Source organism: Papaver somniferum, unplaced genomic scaffold, assembly GCF_003573695.1.
Source record: "Papaver somniferum cultivar HN1 unplaced genomic scaffold, ASM357369v1 unplaced-scaffold_81, whole genome shotgun sequence".
Taxonomy (NCBI): Eukaryota; Viridiplantae; Streptophyta; class Magnoliopsida; order Ranunculales; family Papaveraceae; genus Papaver; species Papaver somniferum.
Genome location: NW_020651082.1, coordinates 8,368,270 through 8,390,610, shown reverse-complemented (window position 1 = coordinate 8,390,610; position 22,341 = coordinate 8,368,270). Strand labels below are relative to the sequence as shown.

General features: G+C 36.7%; 2 protein-coding genes across 2 annotated transcripts; one reads left to right on the top strand and one right to left on the bottom strand.

Moving 5' to 3' along the window:
* Positions 1 to 17,269: 17,269 nt before the first annotated feature.
* Positions 17,270 to 19,299, top strand: LOC113345598 (malignant T-cell-amplified sequence 1 homolog). Its single transcript, XM_026589369.1, has 8 exons — positions 17,270 to 17,409; positions 17,512 to 17,593; positions 17,690 to 17,757; positions 17,896 to 17,993; positions 18,192 to 18,328; positions 18,432 to 18,499; positions 18,869 to 18,932; positions 19,049 to 19,299. The coding sequence occupies exons 1-8, from the start codon at positions 17,399 to 17,401 to the stop codon at positions 19,064 to 19,066; spliced, it is 546 nt and encodes a 181-aa protein (XP_026445154.1). The 5' UTR covers positions 17,270 to 17,398; the 3' UTR covers positions 19,067 to 19,299.
* Positions 19,300 to 19,313: 14 nt separating this feature from the next.
* LOC113345595 (protein DETOXIFICATION 55-like) lies at positions 19,314 to 21,375 on the bottom strand. Its single transcript, XM_026589367.1, has 2 exons — positions 21,224 to 21,375; positions 19,314 to 21,132 (listed from the first exon to the last, which is right to left on the bottom strand). Exons 1-2 carry the CDS (start codon positions 21,266 to 21,268, stop codon positions 19,681 to 19,683), a joined length of 1,497 nt encoding a protein of 498 aa, XP_026445152.1. The 5' UTR covers positions 21,269 to 21,375; the 3' UTR covers positions 19,314 to 19,680.
* Positions 21,376 to 22,341: the final 966 nt, after the last annotated feature.

The following is a 22,341-nucleotide window of genomic DNA, read 5'->3' as shown; positions in this document are numbered from 1 at the left end:
TAGGAGAGTCTGCAAGTTTATTTTAAGAGTTTTAATAATCTACGAAAGTTTCCTAGAGGTAGTAGATACCTTGGGACATAAGTTTTGGGTTGTTTTCATCCTCTCTTGTCTCACAAGTTAGGGTTTTTTCCCAAATGTATTTAAGAGTCTACTAATTCTTGCATGAAGTAGTTGAATTTGATTAATGTAGTTATTTTATTGAGATTTTTCAAGTTTAATTCTGATTCTTATTTATAGTCGGGAAATCGAGTGTGAACACTCAAATCACGAAGGCATCCGAATGCTCACAACCAATCATCGTAATCGAGAGTGATTTTTGATGATGATATCTTAGTGTTGATTCCTTGGCTCAAAACCTTCGGGTTTATCACAGCCTCATCTAACAATTCCATGCGGGGCATTTGCGCACGGGATATAGGTAAAAACAAAGAAAACAATACATACAAGTAAAGATCCATGGGGTTAGGCAAATATAAAGTGCTGAAATATAAACTAGACCGAGGTTTACGTGGTTCAACACTAAGGCCTATGTCCACGGGGATTGTTGTTTCACTATGTTCTTCACGGTTACAAGAGTAGTCGAATGACTTTTAGGCTTACATGTATTTTCTCTTCTAAAGGATTAACTTATACTCGAAATCTCTCTTTCCTTCCCTTCCTGATTTTTCCGATCCCCTTTCCTCTTGGTGGAGGGGGTATTTATAGGGTTAGAGTGTGGGACCCATCTCTAAAGGCCGTTGGAACCTTATCTTCTAGTGTCTTGTGTCCATCACGCAGAGGTCTGCGTTTGCCACTTGATCACGCAGAGACATCCTCGCTCGTCCCACGGGTTGATCGACACGTATACTGCTCAGAGTGTTTAATGAGGGTAGTTGAGATGCCTGCTCGTGTCAGACAAGTGTCATCTGCCCCTGTCACGTCCGTGTCAGCTAACTTTCTCTCCACCGTTGATCTTAACTTCTTTTGGGGATGAGATAAAGTAACTCCTTGGGGTTTATTTGGTGTTCCGTAGTGCATCGTATTTTGATGTCTTGGCCTGCATGCTTTCCACGTATCTTTTTATATACACGTGTCTGATGGTGAGATATATGTATACACATCGAGGTCTAAATAATTATTGTTGTTCATAGTCGTTATTCCTAGGAATAATTCGAGGTCTGAACGAATTATCCCTTTTGTTTCTTTTAAATAATATCCGCTGCACTAGTTTGGTAATTAAAGTGCTTAGGGGAATCTTTCCTGGAAATATTTTCACTTCATTAAAAAGATATGCTCGGCCAGGAATCCAATAATGTTATAATACGGGCATCCAACTCAAAACCAATTGGCAATGAGTGGAGAGACCCTAATAGATTATAAACCGCAAGATCCTAAATAACCCAACCATGTGGGACTAATAATCTCAACACGCCCCCTCACGTGTAGCCTCGGCGGGTCTTACAAACACGTGGAAAATTAAATCGGGTGACGCGGACTAAAGGTGCGGTCAACTGACTCCACACAAATAACCTGCTCTGATACCATGTTATAATACGAGCATCCAACTCAAAACCAATTGGCAATGAGTGGAGAGACCCTAATAGATTATAAACCGCAAGATCCTAAATAACCCAACCATGTTGGACTAATAATCTCAACAAATAGCCATATAGGGGATCATCACGAACAGGAAATCCATAGTTATATAGACATCTTTGAACACTAAAATGTGATGCCCTTGTATCTGCGGAAACAACTTTAGAAACACCAATAGAAAACAACAAGCCACTACCAACCAGCTCTGAGTGTATCATATAATCTTGTTCAAGCTCCAAACTTAAACAACGATGAAAAATAATTTCGTTGTCGCTTTTCATATAAATTCCAAGTGTTTCTGATAAATATTTCTCCATCGTTTTCCTCTCGGCATTAGACAAAATTCTACTACGAGTTCTTCCGGCGTAGTTCTCATTAGTTATATCTTGCTAAAGTCGACACTTACCCTCATAGACACGCATATCAAACAATGATAAAGAATTTCCATCGACTGGTTGAACAGGTTCCGTCTTGTTAGGGTATATACAGGAAATCATTGGTGTTTCTCCACGATTACCAATTTCATTATTTTCAACCCTAGATAATGAAGATGAATTGATATTAGCATCTACTAAACCAAGGTTCGATAACTTACCATTAGATTCTGACGCATCATGCAGAACCTTGTCGACTTGATTTTCTTCTTCCTTGAACACATGATTTATTTCGCCTTTCATTTGTTCCTCACTAATGGATGTCGCGGGAATCATGTCAGTGGTTTTTGTAGTTGAAGATGAATCCTCCTCAGTCAACGATGAATCTTCTTTATCTTCATGTGAAGTCTCACCGTGAAACTCCAACAAATCATGTAACATTTCGGGGACTGTTTTTCTTTGTCGACAACAAGGTGTTCTTCTAGTTGTTGAGAAATATTGTTATCTGGATATTCATGTTTAGACAGTAAACCCAGTCTTCAACGTGCGAGCTTGATTTCGACAGATATTTTGGTGACTTCTTTGAAAAGGCTCGTTCAAATAATCCGAGAATATCTTCCCTAATCCCATTCATGAATTCATAATTCTGACGTTCACGATTCCTCTTGTACGTGACTATTGGCGACACCCTAAGAATCCAAACTCTTCTTCTTAAAAATATCATATTGAACCCTAAAACCGAATCGGCTCTGGTAACCAAACTAGTGCAGCGAAAAGGGATAATTTTTTCAGACCTCGAATTATTCATAGGAATAACGACTATGAACAACGATAATTATTTAGACCTCGGTTTCCCGACTATAAATGAGAATCAGAATTGAACTTGAAAAAGTTCAATAAAATAATTACATTAATCAAATTCAACTACTTCATACAATAATTAGAAGACTCTTAAATAGACTTGGGAAAAAACCCTAACTTGTGTGACAAGAGAGGATGAAAACAACCCAAAACTTATGTCCCAAGGTATCTACTACCTCTCGGCAACCTTCCTAGATTATTAAAACTCTTAAAATAAACTTCCAGACTCTCCTAAAATTACCCTAAATAATAATTCCGAATTTTGATTATTTTTCTACTAAAAATATTATAAATAAAATATAAATAATAATTAAGAAAATAATCTCCTCCGTTGATGGACCTAGACGGATCCAAGCATTTTCAATCTGCATCAGTTTGATTGATGGATATATACATGCTGAAAATCCGAATTCTTATCCGCATGCATCCATTTTTTAGATGTATATTCAACCAATAATAATTTTGGGCGCATATATATGACATGCAGTCATGATAGTAATTGAATTTATTTTTTTAAGGAATATAGTTTGAAATTATGATAATAATAGTTTCATAACATAAAAGATTAGAGTCATGATTGGGGTGATGAAAGACTTGATCTTATATGGAACAACTTAGTGGTAGCAATATGGTGGTGCACACGAAAAAAAAGGAATGCTAGAGTTTAATCATAATAAGAGAAATTTGGAAAGTATAATTCGAGATATTAAGATTCAAGATTATTTTTGGACAGATTCAAACACTAAAATATTAGGTATAATGGCTAACATGATGACAGCTTTATGGGACTCGTATTTTTATCAGTCATTTTGATTTGGATATGAGACGTTTGGTATATATGTTTTTATTAATATCACTTGGACCTTTGTTCTTAGTTCTTTTTTTTTGTTGGGTGATTGATCCCAAACTCGGTCTTTTTTTTGTGTTGGTTGTATTTATTGGGTTGACCTTTTCATAAGTACCTTTTTTTCAACGAATTTTTTCCTATTGAACGATAAAAAAAAACGAACAGTCATCTGTCCAATACATGTATGTACAACATGCAAGTATGTTCAGTAGGTTTTGATATTCAAAGAAACATGGGCCTAAGAGTAATATTTTAACAAGGTGGGATTGACAATAACAAAATTATACTAGTTTGGGCTCAAGCAGAGGAGGGTGACCTTTCATTTTCGATCTTATATAATGATAATGCCAAAAACAGAAGTTTACTGGATGCGGATATCAAACTTAAAATCCATCATTGATTGGATTACATGCAGATACCAATCTCAAAATCTGCAATATATTGTATTAGATGTAGAGGAGGCTAAAATCGAACCAATCTGGACAACTAAGAGAAACTCTAGAGGAGACGTACAAAATAACATATTTGATGGTCCACGTGGATGGAAAACTCATTTTTTTCACAGTAGGAAAAGAGTATATTCACACATATATATATATATATATATCATCTTTTCAATAATATCCGCTACATTTTGAAAAATCATGCATCATCTGTTGGACGGAGTCAAACACTAAAATATTGGGTATATATATATATATATATATGTATGTATGTATGTATGTATGTATGTATGTATACGGAATGGTCTTACTTTTGATTCGATCGTCCATAGTTGAGACCGTCGTCCTAGGTTTAGCCGACACTTGGTCTCACTTTTGATCCTACGCTCGACTGCTCTTACTTTTTATATATATATACACCTAATTTTAGGGCACCAACAGATGATGCATGATTATGTTTTTAATGGATGTGTGTATTCTGATGAAGATTTTCAAACATCGCTTCTGTATTCCGCAACACTTTGTCATCAAGCTTATTGGAGACCTTTGTCGAGTAAACCCTAAATTCAACTATCAATTTGATGTATGAAATATAAGAAGACATACTCATTAACAAAAGGTCATTGCATATTTAAGGATTCTAGGTTATGGTGTGCCACTGGATGCCCGTGATGAGTACATTCATATGGAAAAAACAATAACATACAAAAATCTTAGTATGTTATGCGAAACTGTAGCATCCATTTTGGCCACATTATTCATGACAGCTAACACAAGATGATGTCGACCGACTATTCCTTCATGACAGCCAAATCATGTTCAACCACTTGAGTATCTTTTTTCATTTCTGCAACATTTTCATATGCTATGTTATTTTAACAATATCAGTATTTTCTTGTGTTTCAAAGAATTCTTAAAAGTTGAATTTTGAAGATGATGATTGTGTGGAATCTATAGATGTCTTTCTGTTTCTTTTTTATTTTTTGGCACCCGATCTATCATATCTTTCTCTATTTGCATTAACATTAAGATTATGATTACCATGTGGAGATCCACCAGTGTTGGGTTGAGGGTTTGAGTTTGTTTCTAGTGAAGAATAAGGAGACCCAAGTTGTTGAGAAATATTTATAGTCTCGTAATGTGATTCATTTGGTACTTGATATCCATTCAACATATTTAGGTTATATCAGTTTATCTTTTTGAGGATGTGGAAATAGGCTTCATGCTTGAAACTAGAGGTTCTTGTTCGTTAACATTCCTCTAGAATTTTTCATTGCCGCAGTTTAAATATTTATGAACTAGCTATTACAACAAACATAACACTTTTAAAAATCAGTTAAACCATTTGAAATGCGACTTACTACATCGACTTCAGTATTACTGCTCGCAATGTAACGATTCATTTGCATCATCAAATCTACCAGACTGTTCATGTATTTGTTGATTGTATTAAAACGGCCTGACGACCTAGTAGCATCACGTTTTTGAATATTCCCAATTTCATGATTAAAATGCTTATGAATATTCCCCCAAAGCGTATTATGTTATTTTTGAGCACCATTGATAACATCAAACGTAAATGCAACATAACCTCTGCAAGAAACTTTAACTTCATCTATATTAATACATTGGACATCGAACTTTTGTTGATGAAAACATTTTCTGTTGATGTATTTTGTGTGTGTGATTAACCGGCCATTTTTTTGGACTATTTTTCTTCTTCTGATTTAGAGATTAAGAATTTGAGACTAAAAGTGAAATAATAAGAAATTTTGGGTGTAAAAGGTGTGATTTTAGAGTTGAAAATGGTTGAATTTATGGGGAATGAAATAGTCATTATCATCTCATATAAGGCTTGAGTCGTTGGTCGTCTAAACTATAGCCAAGCCTCGACCTTCTCTTGGCTAGTCGACCCTCGTTTGATCCGATCGGTTCAACTTGAGACGGGATGGACAAACTCTCATATTTGAGCCTTTGTGCATCCATTTTAACCGTTTACCTACTCCACTGTGGGGTGATTTCCCTTAGAGTTGCTCTAAGGCATAGGTCGTTGAGACCTTTTACTATTGGGTCCATCCTGTGATAAATTCCTTGGGCTAAAAAGAGTAAAAGCCGAACTTATTCTACAAGGGGAAATTAGGCTAAGGCCCAAAAAATTATTATTCTTATTGTCAGGCCCAACATATTTTTTGGCTACCTTCACACCCATAATTATTTAAAAATATAAAAAGAGAGTAACAAGACATAGTTACCCTTAATGTTTCTATTTATAAAACAAAGAAATCTCGGATTTTCCATCTTTTCATTAAACTGTTTGCATAACTCGTTATGCGTCATATTTTTCAGGGGTATTGGTATGCAAACTTGAATATATAACACATATAAAAAACCGTGCCTTGAAATTTTACAAATTTTATCTCGTTGAAAAGCTCAAATTTGAACTTTTTATGAAAAAACGGAGGTGATTATCATTTTAGGGAGAAATTTCAAAAACTGGATACATTACCATTATGCAGCTGATAGACGCATTTATGTGTCTAATATAGCTCATTTGTATATATTGTTAGTACTCGATATTGTACTTATTTGGTTATTTTATGTATTTGTAGGTGTTTTTGGAAAATAATCTCTTGCGGCGAATTTGGCTAAAAATGTGGTATCTGGACCTCCGTTGATAACGTACCGGAAGCGCCTCAGAAGTGTACCGGAAGTATCCCAGAAATACCCCGGAGGAACCCCGAAAAAAGTGCGGAAAATGCCTCAGAGGACACTTGCTATACGGACCCTTGATTTTGGATAAGGGGTAACCTAATTACTAAGGGGTGACCTATTTCCAGGCAGCTGCTAAAGGGAGAACAGCACAGGATAAGGGCACCCACCTTCTTCACGTTTTGAATTAAAAAAATGGCGGGAAAATGCATGCAGCGTCTGGCAGATTTGAAGATCGAATTTTGGACGTGATTTTAGGAGATTCAATTGATGTATTTGGTACGTATGGACTCTGCATGACTAATCAGGCCTGATACAATCAATTGGACCCAACCAATTGGGCTGGAATGGCCGGGAGAAGTAATCAAAGTTCAAACAGGACACGTACTTTCTGTTCAAGTTTCAAAGATTTGTGAGAGATATTTGGGAGAGTTTGACGCTGGAAATTAATGTATTTAGTCTTGTTCACGTCTTAAGAAGAGTTTGGTACCTATTTTATAGCTAACAGACGCGTACAAACACTGAAGAGGTGATTATTCTCTCAACAGCGCCGAGAAGAAAAAGAAAAGAAAAAGTCGGATTCAGTAGAGATTTTTGGGGATTAAAAGACTATATAAGAGTTGGTTCAAGTCATAGAAAATTTTAGAAACCTTTAGGAGAGAGTTTAGAGTCGATGAGAGCCTAGGAGAAGCAATTATAGAGGAGACAACGCTGCTGCTGCTGCTGCTGCCATTAAAGCTTCTGAAGAACACGAAGAACAGACTCGCAGAGTCAGTCGTTCTTCAGCAGACTTATTTTCATACCACTGTCGTTGTTTCACAGCATTAGATAGTTATCGTTTACAGCAGTCTTAAATTACCATACTCTTTTGTAACAGTGGCGCTGTAACACCACTACAGCGTTGCAAATTCCTTTTTCATCTTATATTCATCAATAAGAACACCTATTTTAGCCATGAATTTATCTTGTGAGTGTGTTTTTGGGATGAGGAGCTAAACCCATTAGCCAAGGCGACGGAGGAAGCCATTGGTCCTTATTTATGGTATAATTCTAACTTTATTATTTATTTGCAATATTATTACATGATTATTTGCATGGAATTTTAATTGAAAAATTGATTTTTATTGAATAATTGTGATTCATTTTGATGGAGCATGCTTAGTTTAAGACTCTTGATGTTTCATGCTTGGTGTTTACATTTATTACTTCAAAAATCTACAAAAGGCATAATATTAGAATCACTCTAAAAGAAAAATTGCATGAATATTAATTATTAGAATTTATCAAATAATGGGTCAATGGTGGAATCCAAGTCTTGGTGTTTTTCTCTAAAGGTTTGAACTATTTTATTTATTTGTGTGTTTAATTTAAATCTAAAAAAAATTGTTTTCTTCACAAGTCTGAAAAGACCCCTTTTTACCACTACTACTACAATCACTATTTGATAAACCATCAAATTTTTGGCGCCGCCGACGCGGACCTGTGTTTAGTTAGCATTTTTTTTAGTTTTTTTTTTTTTTAGATTTTTATTATTCTTGTTCTTCTTTACGTTTTTGGTTTTTTTTGTTTTCTTGCAGATTTTTGAAGTTGGAGCGAGAGATAAATTTGCCAAAGCTTGTGGTGATTTACTTAAAGTTTGGGAGTGAAAACCAAAGCTAAAGGAGCGAAAAGAAGAAGATTTTCTTTATTTTGTTAAAAAGAGAGAAAAAAAAAGAGAGACATTTTTATTTTTGTAATTTTTTTTAGACTTTATTTTCTTTTGTTTTTTTTTATGGACTTTGGACATTAATTTTGGGACATTTTTATTTTTATTTTTAAACCCTACGGAAGGGTACCCTTAAATATAAACTGTTTGCAGGGAAGGACGACGATTACAATATCGTCTCGGCCCCTCGGGTTCGCACACGACATAGGAGTCGTGGCCCGAGTCGACTTTAGCGGTTCTTCGCCCGTCTGGTACGGGAGGTAAAATTCTAAACACCCGCGAATCTCCTGCAAGCGGGTTACTGGACTCCTTAAGGTGAATATATGCTGAGGACTTGAATATGGACTGTTTTTAAATTCCTAGTAAAGGGCAAGGACTGGACCATATAAGATAGGGGTTCGGATTTCATCACCGCTCCCTTCTTGCCCGTCTTAGGAAAACGAAACCTAAAGCGAACCTAAGCCTAAAATTTGGACTAGAAAGAGACCTATAGGGTATCGAGCTTAACAGGACAATCATTCGAAAAATATTGGTTACTCTTTTAAGCACACCTTGAAGTTCTTGACGGTTACTGCGAGTTGAATGCGTGACTGCGCCGCATTGGATCGGTGAGGTTTTGGGTATCAAAGCTCCACTGAGCTTCCCTCGCCTCGATTCAACTTGCTTTAACTCGGATTGATTCCAGAGGGGTTTGCTTAAATTGTAACGAATTCCCTTTCGAAGGATTAGAAGCTGGTCTAGAAACAATCTAAGTGGAGCCATCATGCTTGTTGTTTGCTAGAAATCTTTAGGTTTGCTGTGGTAAAATCGAGTCAGCCTGTTGTGTGTTTGCTAGAACCTTCCTGTTAGGATTTTTATTTCTTTTTGAATTCTTTTTAGTGTATGCCCGATTTTGTTAGGGCTTGGAAAAGAGATACTCTAGGTCGATTGATTAGCGAAAAACCTAGTAGTTCTTCTGATTTAAGCAGGGAGCTCGAAGATTCTTCTTTTGAGAGCCCTGTTTTTGGAAAAAACTGTTTTGAGAATCTGTCTCTTTGTGAGGATAGTACCCCTAGTACTTCTGTTGTGCCAGCGATGGCAACCTTGAAAGATTACATGTTCCCAACTAGGACCAACCGAGCTTCATGCATTAAATTGCCAGCCACTACGGCTAATTTCGAGATAAAACCTAGTATTCTTCAAATGATCCCTATATTCTTAGGAAAAGATGATGAGAACCCTTATTTTCATATTAGGGACTTTGAGGAAATCTGTGGGACAATTAGGATAAAGGACCTTACTGATGAAGTCTTGAAACTTAAAATGTTTCCCTTTTCCTTGAGAGATAAAGCCAAGACCTGGCTTAATAACCTACCGTCTGAATCCATAGAAACATGGCAGGAACTTATCGCTGCCTTCTATATGAAATTCTACCCTAAGCATAAAACTGCAGCTGTTAGGCAGAAAATTAGTGCTAGTGTGCAACAAGAGGGAGAGTCTCTGTATAGGTTTTTAGAGCGATTCAATGATCTCCTATCTCAGTGTCCTCACCATAGATTTGATAATATGAAACTTGTACAGATTATTTATGATGGTTTAGACTATTCGACCAAATCCATGGTTGAGTCTATGTGCGCTGGTGAGTTCACTAGTAAAAATGCTGATGATGCTTTTACCTTCTTAGGAGCTATCGCTGAAAAATCCCAACAGTGGGAATCTTGTGTTGAACCCCCTAAAAGACTCTTGGTCAATAGAAGTAGCACCAATATGGTAGATACGAGTTTTGCGTCAGATGCTAAGTTTGCTGCTTTATCCAGAAGGTTAGAAGCTTTAGAAATGGGTCAGTCTAAAAATAGGTCCCTTGTTGAACCTAATAGAGCCTCTCAAGTCTCTAGTTGTGGAATAGAGCCCGATAATTCATTTTGGGAAGGTCAAGTTAGTGAAGAACAAGCCCATGCTGTCTATAACAACTCTAGGTTTGAGAACAGTCAGAAGTTTGACCCATACTCAGAAACCTACAACCCTGGTTGGAGAAACCATCCTAATTTCTCTTGGTCTAAGGGCCAGAGTCAAGGCCAGTCTAGCAACTCTCAGCCTCCCCCAGGTTTTGGTTTTAAGAATTCTTCAGGTCAAACCCAGTTTCAGAACACTTCTGAGAAAAAGATCTCTACCTTAGAAGAAACTCTCACTATGTTAGCAAATAACCATGAAATGCTATCAAAGAACCACCTTAGCTTTCAACAAGAAACTAGGAAAGAGTTGAAGAATAATTCCCAGAGTCTTTCCAAATTAGAACTTCAAGTAGGACAAATAGCTAAGTTTATAAGTGAGAGAGAAAATGGAAGGTTCCCTAGTCATACTGATCCTAACCCTAGAGGAGAGAAATCGTACAATCATGTGAATGCTGTCACAACCCTAAGAAGTGGAAAGAAAGTTGACAACAAGGTCGCCATACCTGATAGTGAACATGCTGTAGTTCACCCTGCTGAGCCAGAAAATGAGGAGACTGATAGAGTCTCAAAAGAGACCAATGAGGGTCCTGTTGAGCCTCACTTTGTTCCCAGAGCCCCGTTTCCCCAGCTGCTAGTTCCGACTAAGAGGGAGTCCAACTTTAATGATATATTGGAGGTTTTTAAGCAGGTTAATATCAACCTTCCATTATTAGATGCAATTAGACAGATTCCCTCTTATGCCAAGTTCCTTAAGGACTTGTGTACGCGAAAGCGTAAGCTCAGTGTCCATAAGAAAGCCTTCATAGCTAGTCATGTGAGTTCTATTATTCAGAATACCACTACTCCTAAGTATAAAGACCCAGGGTCCCCTACCATTTCTTGTACAATAGGTAAGTATCATGTTGAGAAAGCGTTGCTTGACTTAGGAGCCAGTGTGAACTTACTGCCATACCATGTGTACCTCAAGCTAGGACTTGGTAAGATGAAACCTACCCAGATAACACTCCAGTTAGCTGATAGGTCCGTTAAAATCCCTCGTGGTGTGATCGAGGATGTTCTTATTGAGGTCGACAAGTTTATTTATCCAGTGGATTTCGTGGTCCTAGATACCCAACCTGTCCCCGACCCAGAGAACCAAATACCTGTGATTTTAGGTCGCCCATTCTTAGCTACGTCTAATGCGATCATAAACTGTCGAAATGGTATCATGAATCTATCTTTTGGTAATATGACTATTGAGCTGAATATTTTTAATGTAAACAAGCTACATTCTGAGCTAGATAGCACATGTATTGAAGAGGTGAACATGATAGGAACCTTAGTTCAGGAGTCATTACCAAACATCGTATCGGAAAATACATTGGAGAGTTGTTTATCCCATTTTAGCCTGGATTTCGACGATAATAGTAACATTGAACAAGTTAATGCTCTGTTGGATTCTGTTCCTATGTTAGATATTGATATATGGAAAAATAGGTTCGAACCATTACTAGCTTCCGAGTCTATCTTAATACCTTATTTAAAAGAGCCTCATGAGTTGGAGTCTAATTATACATTTTTAGGCCCACCCGAGTCTTTCCCTGTGATTATAGCTTCCGATTTGGATAGTGATCAGGAAAGTAGGCCAGAGACCGTGCTTCAAGAAAATAAGGAAGCCTTAGAGTGGACCATAGAAGATATGAAGCAAGCTGAGGATGAACCACCTGATTATGACTTAGAGAAATCAATTGACCTTTTTCAAGAACCCGATGGTCTAGAAATTAGGAACATTGTGACTAGTCATTGTAGAGGCACCCAAAATTCTAAGTTTGGGGGTAGAGAACTAGAAGAATCTCTTGAGTATTTTAAGGACTGGGAAGATCCGGAAATTCAAGCAATAATGAGAGGTTTGTGTGAGAGTAGTGAAAACCCTAAGTTTGGGGCTAGTAATGATTCTTGTGATCGTCAATTATCCCCATTAGAAGTCCCTAACTTGGGACTCGAGCCTAGTGAGGTATTCCATGAGTCTATTCAGACTCCACAACCCGATCCTCCTGATAATGTCCAGGAAAAAATCCATATATTAGAGACCCGTTTTTCGGATGAAGCTGTTTGCCGAGACACTCATATGAAGCCCAAGTGGGCACTCCAGATAAATCCAGTTGTCTTGCGAGAAACTTTAGATCAGGTTGTGCTCTTTCTGCTCATTTTTCTGATCTTGACCATTTGTCTCCTATTAGTGGCAGTTCTATTTGGTCTTATGGACCCACAATTGTTTCGACTATTGGTATACGACTTTGGAAGGTGAAAATTCTTTTTGAGGTATTTGATGTCTAGCTAATGACTATAAATTTAGCATTTACTGGGAGGCTCCCGCGTTCATGTGATACGGTAATATCCTTCCTTATTTCTTTTCCCTCCAGTGGTAATAGTTTCTCCTTGTTCATGCTTTTAATTTCATCTTTAGAACATTGAGGACAATGTAAGATTTAAGTTTGGGGGTGGGGAAGAAACACTTTTTGTAACCTTTTTGCAATAAATAAACTCCAGAGCCTAGAAATTTATGCCTATTGAGGATTGCACTAACTAATCTAAGTGGATGGAAGCATTTTGATTGTAGGAGTTTGAGGAACCAATCTGATTAGATGGAAACATCTAAAGAGTCTATTCATAAAAGCACAGAGCTCAGGTGTTAGAAATAACATGATAGTTTCACCATATCTCGTTGAGTCCTTTTCACTTTATTTTTTTTTTTTAAACTATGTTTCTCTAAGTGATAGGTGGGGCCCACGATTCAAGTTGTTACCAATGTTAGGGTGAATTAGAGTGATTGAGATACCATGAAAAAAAAAAAAAGAGTTGAAAAAGAAAAAGAGATGAAAAAAAAAGGATGAAAAAAAAAATGGTAGTTACCAAAAAAAAGAAAAAAAAAAAAAAAAAAAAAAAAAAAGAAAAAAATTGAGACCAGACCATTTGACCAAAAGGAATAAATTCAATAAAGTCGACCACTGGTACCCTTGTATATGCCAGTTGTGTTGACCTAGAGTTAGGTTATCGACCACTGGTACCCTTGTATATGCCAGTGTGTTGATATTAGTCAGACTAGTATCTCAATCCATTAGGATAGGTTCATTTTGGCGGAGGCCTTCAGACAGATATGGGAAACGCCGTTCACTTAGTAAACATCAAAACCATCTATGTTTTCTATATCCATCTTCTTGATCTATCCATGTGATTAGTTTTGACTCCGAATATGATGTCCATAGTGCAACTATCTGAGTAGAGCTCTGTCACTTTATATGAATTTTAGTATGCTTGAGTGCAAACTCGTGTACAGCAATTGGAATTTCGCGTCAGGGTACTTCTTCCTGTAGTCAATAAGTATGTCAACCAAGGAGATTCTTTAGTGCCTTCCAAGGTTCTGCGTAGATAGTTAAGGTCTGGAGTACAGGTTTTGTGGGTACACCTCTGGTAAACCCACCCGAGACTATAACTCGGCCACTAGGGCCACCTAGGGGTTTAAAGGCTTATTGCATACGCTAAATGCAATCGACGATGCCTGCGACAGTGAGTTAGGATTTTATTTTGTAGTTTTGATTTGCTCGAGGACTAGCAAATAATAAGTTTGGGGGTATTTGATAGACGCATTTATGTGTCTAATATAGCTCATTTGTATATATTGTTAGTACTCGATATTGTACTTATTTGGTTATTTTATGTATTTGTAGGTGCTTTTGGAAAATAATCTCTTGCGGCGAATTTGGCTAAAAATGTGGTATCTGGACCTCCGTTGATAACGTACCGGAAGCGCCTCAGAAGTGTACCGGAAGTATCCCAGAAATACCCCGGAGGAACCCCGAAAAAAGTGCGGAAAATGCCTCAGAGGACACTTGCTATACGGACCCTTGATTTTGGATAAGGGGTAACCTAATTACTAAGGGGTGACCTATTTCCAGGCAGCTGCTAAAGGGAGAACAGCACAGGATAAGGGCACCCACCTTCTTCACGTTTTGAATTAAAAAAATGGCGGGAAAATGCATGCAGCGTCTGGCAGATTTGAAGATCGAATTTTGGACGTGATTTTAGGAGATTCAATTGCTGTATTTGGTACGTATGGACTCTGCATGACTAATCAGGCCTGATACAATCAATTGGACCCAACCAATTGGGATGGAATGGACGGGAGAAGTAATCAAAGTTCAAACAGGACACGTACTTTCTGTTCAAGTTTCAAAGATTTGTGAGAGATATTTGGGAGAGTTTGACGCTGGAAATTAATGTATTTAGTCTTGTTCACGTCTTAAGAAGAGTTTGGTACCTATTTTATAGCTAACAGACGCGTACAAACACTGAAGAGGTGATTATCCTCTCAACAGCGCCGAGAAGAAAAAGAAAAGAAAAAGTCGGATTCAGTAGAGATTTTTGGGGATTAAAAGACTATATAAGAGTTGGTTCAAGTCATAGAAAATTTTAGAAACCTTTAGGAGAGAGTTTAGAGTCGATGAGAGCCTAGGAGAAGCAATTATAGAGGAGACAACGCTGCTGCTGCTGCTGCCATTAAAGCTTCTGAAGAACATGAAGAACAGACTCGCAGAGTCAGTCGTTCTTCAGCAGACTTATTTTCATACCACTGTCGTTGTTTCACAGCAGTAGATAGTTATCGTTTACAGCAGTCTTAAATTACCATACTCTTTTGTAACAGTGGCGCTGTAACACCACTACAGCGTTGCAAATTCCTTTTTCATCTTATATTCATCAATAAGAACACCTATTTTAGCCATGAATTTATCTTGTGAGTGTGTTTTTGGGATGAGGAGCTAAACCCATTAGCCAAGGCGACGGAGGAAGCCATTGGTCCTTATTTATGGTATAATTCTAACTTTATTATTTATTTGCAATATTATTACATGATTATTTGCATGGAATTTTAATTGAAAAATTGATTTTTATTGAATAATTGTGATTCATTTTGATGGAGCATGCTTAGTTTAAGACTCTTGATGTTTCATGCTTGGTGTTTACATTTATTACTTCAAAAATCTACAAAAGGCATAATATTAGAATCACTCTAAAAGAAAAATTGCATGAATATTAATTATTAGAATTTATCAAATAATGGGTCAATGGTGGAATCCAAGTCTTGGTGTTTTTCTCTAAAGGTTTGAACTATTTTATTTATTTGTGTGTTTAATTTAAATCTAAAAAAAATTGTTTTCTTCACAAGTCTGAAAAGACCCCTTTTTACCACTACTACTACAATCACTATTTGATAAACCATCAGCAGCCACCATAAAGGATGCATAACACATTATGCAGACACCACAAAGAATGCATAACAAATTATGCAACCATATTTTGGTTTATGCATCCACTAGTTAGGTTATGCAACCACTAAAATGATGTATATACCTATATAAAAATAACATTCTAACTAAAAAAAAATATGATGCATGACACGTTATGCAGTCACAACAAAAGACGCATAACATATTGTGTAAGCATATTTTGGTTCATGCATCACTAATTTGATTATACACCACTAAAAACATGTATAAATCTAAAAATTAACATTTCTACAAAAATTGAATGAATAACAAATTATGCAGTCATTTTTTCGGTTGCGTAGTAGGTTATGCATTAATTTTTATAGTTGCATAATAGGTTAAAGTAAAGTCTATAAAATGACTAAGCTTTATGAAGAATTTGTATCATTCAGTGAATTATCGAGAGGACTAATAATAGAGGTAGTATTATTAGGGAAAAGTGACTAAAAAAATATTGAAACCAAGTTTTTCAAGTAAATTCTGTAACGTTTAGACAAAATATGTCAATCCTAGTTAATCCAGTTCATTTTCCCTAATATTCCATAAACTAGATATATGAGTTCAAATACTAGACAATCAACACACTGGAGCAGACAGTTCTTATTTGACAAGCAGTACAAGGGAAAAGTGACTACACATATTAATCAAGACGACATTTCTTCATATCTCACAATTAAAAATGTGATATGTCTCAGAATTTCAATTGGACATCCTAATACAATTATTATAGATTTGTGTAAGTTCCTGTTCATTAGTAATTCGTTCATTCTTTGCTAGAGAAACCGGTGTTTCAAGTTCCATTATGTAAGCCTAGAAACAAAAAACCACAAATCCAAAACGTAATTAGATTTCAATTATAAACAAAACAAAACTAATCAACAACAAAAGAGAGAGAAATCAAAATCAAAACCTAATTAGATTTCATACTTCCGCAACTGTATTTGAAATTAAAATTAATGATAATAATAATTAGGGTTGTTAAAACGAAATTAAAAAATTGAAACCAAATCTAGTAACAAGAGAAGAAAAAGCGAAATCGATCACAAAAATCACCTCCCAAATCACAGAGATCCTTCCCCGTTAAAAATATCGCTACAAAAGGAAACATAGATATGAGGAAACAAAAAAAGAGATCGTAAAATCAGAGAGAAACGATGCAACCTAAAAAACCAAGAGAGAATCAGCTCCCAAAATCAAAAGTTCTTCGGTCGGAAAATATCAGCTGCTTTCACTTCTCCGCTCAAAACTCAGTCGATCTATTTTTCTCTATGTTTGTGTCTTTGAAGAAGAGGGTAGATTGGTCATTAAAAATCTCAACCAAATACAATTTTAAAAATATGGGCTTCCGGATGTGAAGAGTAAATAATACGGGTGCGTGAATGAGATTTTACACCGGTGGGTTTCTGAGTGGAAAAAAACTCAAAAAAGGGTGCGAGTAGTTTTCACATTCTACAAACGTTTTTAAACCTAAAAGTGCTTGTACTTTTAACTTCGAATAAGTGCTTATTATTCCTCCGTAGAAGTAATAACCTGAATACAACTTTTATTATAACTTTATATTTTTCTACAGTTCTTCTACTCAGAGTTTTACTTCTCCTCCATAGAACAATCGAAATCAGTGTCGCCTTTCTTGTCGCCTCGCCTCCAAAAATGTTCAAGAAGTAAGCTCTTCCCCTTTTATAATCATATAAAATTTTCAAGTTAGGGTTCATATATTTTGTTTCGCAATAATAATAATGTTGTTGTTTATTTTGATTTTTTAGGTTTTCTCATGAAGATGTATCTGCCCAAAATCAAGTCAAGGCATCTGTACAGCGTAGAATCCGACAAAGTATTGCAGATGAGGTATCAATTTTTAACTATAGGATTCACAATATAGAATGTGCTGTTGGGGATTTTGATTAATTGTTGTCTTAAGATTGTTGTTTGTCGTTGTTGTAGTACCCAGGTCTGGAGACCGTGATGGACGATTTGCTTCCGAAGAAATCACCTCTTGTTGTTGTTAAATGGTTTGATTCCTTCACACAGTACTTGAACAACTTTTGATTTAGCTTTTGATTTATGATCTGTATTTAAGGTAGTAGATGCTGTTTATACTGTTGCATCTTAGAACTTATGTAATTCTCTTTTTGTTTGTGTGTTTTTAGTCAAAATCATCTGAATCTGGTTGTAGTGAACAATGTGCCATTGTTTTTCAACATTCGGGATGGTCCGTATATGCCAACACTTCGTCTGCTTCATCAATGTATAGTATTCTTTTTTCTTGTCTTTATTTGTTTGAATGCAAGTTCAATTCCTGGTTTTTGTATAATGAGGGGAAAGTACCTCGGGGATCTCAATGTTATCACTTGTATACCTTTTTGAACATCAGTTGATAGCATTAAGTGGTCGTTGGAAGGTCAGTGTTACCGACTAAAGCCCATTCTGTATCAATTTTTTGTAGATCCGGAGATAATGAAAAAGCTACAAGTTGATAGGGGTGCTATTAAGTTTGTCCTTGCTGGTGCAAACATAATGTGTCCAGGCCTTACCTCTCCTGGAGGTGTTTTGGATGATGAAGTGGCGGAAGAAACTCCAGTGGTAAGAGGATTTGCTTTTTCACTAAAACTGTTAGATTTTTTTCTTCTGATAGTAGTATTCTTAGTGATGATATATACTGACTTGTAAAACTATATGTCTGCAGGCTATAATGGCTGAAGGGAAGCAACATGCCCTTGCTATTGGCTTTACAAAAATGTCCGCGAAAGACATGTAAGTTATATTCTCCCTTTATTGCTTGGGTACTCCTCTATCTCAGTTGGTTGTCAAGATGATTAGTAGCCACCTGTTTTACTCCAAAAAGATGAAATCTACTCTTCAGCTTGTTGGTTTTGGTGGTAGTTGAAGAGTTCTTTTAATAAAGGCGCAATAAATTTAGGGCCCCTTTACCAGGAAAAGAATCTACACTTGTTGATTAAATCCTGTTATTGCATTGGCTGCCAACCTTAAAATTCACAGGTTGATACTTTTGAAACAGCCTCCTAAAGGCAGTCAAATGGGAAAAAGTCTTTTTTTCTTCGATTCCGCTTACTTCAGGATAGGCATAGTTGTTTCCTAACCATTGTTGCTTTGCTGTAACAGAAAAGCAATCAACAAAGGTATTGGCGTGGACAATATGCATTATCTCAATGATGGCCTTTGGAAGGTATGTCACCCTCACCCTCACTCGAACTCTGTTAATCAACCAGAAGAATATGAATTCCGTCGGTCAGGAAGTCAAACTATATCATGCAGTTAAAGTGAGGAATATTTGTTTTTCAGATGGAGCGGTTGGATTGAAAATGAGCAAGGAGCAACTGTAGCAATTATGAGAGTTGTATGGTTATGCCAGGTAGTTGTAAGTTGTTACATCTTAGTACATGTTGATGTCGCTTTCTTTTGTGGGTCATCAAAGATTATCTTACTGCTTACAAAATACAGGGATGAAATATAACTGGCTTGATTTTGTCTTTATATTTATAGACAAGTTGAACGAAAATATGAAAAAAAGAAAAGAAGAAATTTGCTACTAATACTGGGTCATTGATTGTGCCATATTTCTCAATATTTGTTAGTATTTATGCATCTAAGCACAGACTCCTCCTTGCGTACATGAAAGAGAAAGACACGAAACCTGTATATATACACATGAAATGGTACTTAACTCACTTAACTGACTACAAATAGACATGCAAACAATTGTCGAACTATTAGTCTATAAATATAGCTTGCTGAAAGCCTGAAACAATAATGCTTAAGATAGGAAAGAAAACTCAAAACTGCAAAAGATAATCCGTATATGTATAAAAAGTTAAGTTTAGCAAAAGTGATTAGTTCCTAGCTTAAGAAATAGAAGCCAATTTTATTAGTATGTGGTGTTGTGGGTTCTTATATTTGTATTCCTGCTTTTCGTATTAGATGCCCACTTCTTTGTAAAAGTCAGCTTCTTCCCCTGATTTTATCAATCGATCTTCGTCTGTGAATTCATCTCCCCCAACTAAGTCTTTGGCCTTTAGTGACTCTTCATCCCAGTTTGTCTTCCAGATCTCAGTTATCACAGAGAGGGCACAAGCAATTTCAGCTGCTAAAAGCCCATAACAAAGTCCGGGAAACCCTAGTTCCCATACAAAAGCTAAAAGTATTGCCACAGGCGTGCCGACCAAGTAAAAAGAGTAGAAGTTGATTGTAGCACCAATGCTGGGCCTAGCACTTCCTCTAAGAACACCACAGCCTGTTGTGTGTGGGCAATTTGCAAGCTCGCAAAGTCCAATTATTGGTAAAACTTTCATAGTTAATTCTAGGACCTCGGCATCTTTAGTGAACACCTTACCCCAAGCCCTAGCCCCCAGCTTTGTCCATGAGAATCCTAGTACTGAGACTAAAACCGCCATTACCATGGAAACCATGGTTGCCAAACGTGCTTTATGAGGCCTACCTGCTCCTAGCTCATTCCCAACACGTGTTGAAACTGAGGCACTCAGGGAGCTGGGAAATGTATACATGAGAGAGGTGGTTTGAATAACAATAGCCGAAGTTGCCAATGTTACATTTGGTTTGTGAAAATAACCAGCAAGAACTGTCATGATTTCGTACCACCACCACTCCATACAGACAGCTAGGCAACTAGGTATAGCTAGTCTAAGCAAAGTTCCCCATTCATCTCCTGCTCCAAGTGAAGTAGTAGTCATCGATGGGGACAGTTTTAGTGGTGTATAGAGCGAAGATTCTGCAGCATTTTGGTGAGTAAAAAACATGTAACATAGAAGGAAGATGAGAGTGTTGAAACTAGTTATAAACGTAGCCACTGCTATGCCAGGAATGCCAAGATGAAGGGTGAAGGCTAGGAAAATGGTAATGGGAAGGTGTAGGATAACTGCAAGCAAAGTGAACCACATTAAAGGCCATGGTGTACCTTTGCTGCGAAGATAAATTCGTAAAGGTTGAAGAAGACAATTTGCGAAGAGATCAGGTAGAACAAACTGGCAGTAGAGGCTTGCAACTCGAGTTATGTCAGGGTTCTGATTCATGAGAAGCATGAGAGGTTCAAGGTTAACCCAAAGAAGTCCGATGGGGATGGAAACAAACAAGAGGAGTAAAGTTGTTCTTTGTAGTGTTAGAGTCAGTAAAGGAAAGTTTTTTGAACCAAAAGCTTGGCTGCAAACAGGATCCATCCCCAGCGCAAGGCCGGAAATAATGGAGTATCCAGTGATGTTAGTGAACCCAATGGCCAACGAACCTCCGGCAAGCTCAAGTTCACCTAGTCTTCCCATGCAGACAACTGAGATCATGCTTCTGAGATAACCCACTAGACCCATAGCTGTGATTGGAAAGGCTATGTCCTGCAGTTTCTTTAACTCCTCCAAACCCTACAAACAGATGACAAGTATAAGATGAGTGAGAATAATAATAATGGATGCTGTGATTAGCAACTTGTTATTTGGTAGTTAAGTTTTATACCTCTGACATTGTCGGATACTTTTGATTTTGATTTCCTGCACCCATCTTAGATAGGGATAGAGAGAGTAGATAAATCTTTAGTAAAGAGAGAATATAGAGAGAGTAGATAAAGATTTAGTGAAGAGAGATAAAGAAGGATTTGAGTGAATCTAGTACTGAACCTGGCAGATTTTATAGGAGGAATTGGGATTGTAGGTACAGTGGTGGGGTTTGTTATACATACGATCAAATACTTTGAACAGTACAGCGATTTAAACGAAATTTTTGCTCTGCAAATGCATGAGTTATTTTATACTCTCGCTGTGAAACAAAACAACGGAAGGTGCTTTCTCTGTGTAATAGGGGTTTCTTTGTGTAGAAGTAGGTATCCTGTTATATATATGCATGTTTGTTCTTCTTATCCTTGTTTTTGTTGTTCCTTCAGACATATACGATAAAATGACAGTGTTAATGTTTAAATTAGTCATGGAAACCCAAATTAATAAGTTTCAGTGCAGAAAAATATTGAAGATTATTTGGATATTCTACTCTTGTGGATTTTATTTTCATCCTGCACATCTTCATACCTTTCGTTTTGTATATTATTACTAGCATGCCTTATTCTGCGCAGAACATTATTATACGATCACCTTAAAAGATTGTGTGATTATTACATACTTGAAAATTAGATATACAAAACCTAACATGTGCATTAGCTAATCGCATTAATGATGAAAATAATATCTAGCTTAACTGCAACAATTATTTCTCCGTATCTTCTGTCATATTATTCTTCGATCGTAATTCACGGACTTACTTGACGTTGACATGAAATTTGTTATAGTGGTTGTGCCCCATGCTACTGTATCTAGATAAGAAGTGCGTTCTGTAATTGTAAACTTGATGCAGTATCAAGGAACCTTGAGGAAGAAGCCAAGCCGTTCACTGTAACTACCATTTTCTATATCCAACGAACTAAGTTTCTTGTTGATCTGTTGCACTAGACAACTACTTTGCATGTTCTAACGCATGTTCTGACTCTTCCTACAGTTGTGGGATGTCACGAATTGATTTGTTATCATTGTGTTGCTCAGGTCCCTCTACAAGTAATCCATGTCAACATCTCCTTTAACACATCT

Coding starts and splice junctions, on each gene's coding strand:
- LOC113345595 (XM_026589367.1), bottom strand. CDS start 21,268: ATGGGTGCAGGAAATCAAAATCAAAAGTATCCGACAATGTCAGAG. Junction 21,133..21,223: donor AGTATCCGACAATGTCAGAG/GTATAAAACTTA, acceptor ATCTGTTTGTAG/GGTTTGGAGGAGTTAAAGAA.
- LOC113345598 (XM_026589369.1), top strand. Junction 17,994..18,191: donor ACTTCGTCTGCTTCATCAAT/GTATAGTATTCT, acceptor AATTTTTTGTAG/ATCCGGAGATAATGAAAAAG. Junction 18,500..18,868: donor AAAATGTCCGCGAAAGACAT/GTAAGTTATATT, acceptor TTGCTGTAACAG/AAAAGCAATCAACAAAGGTA.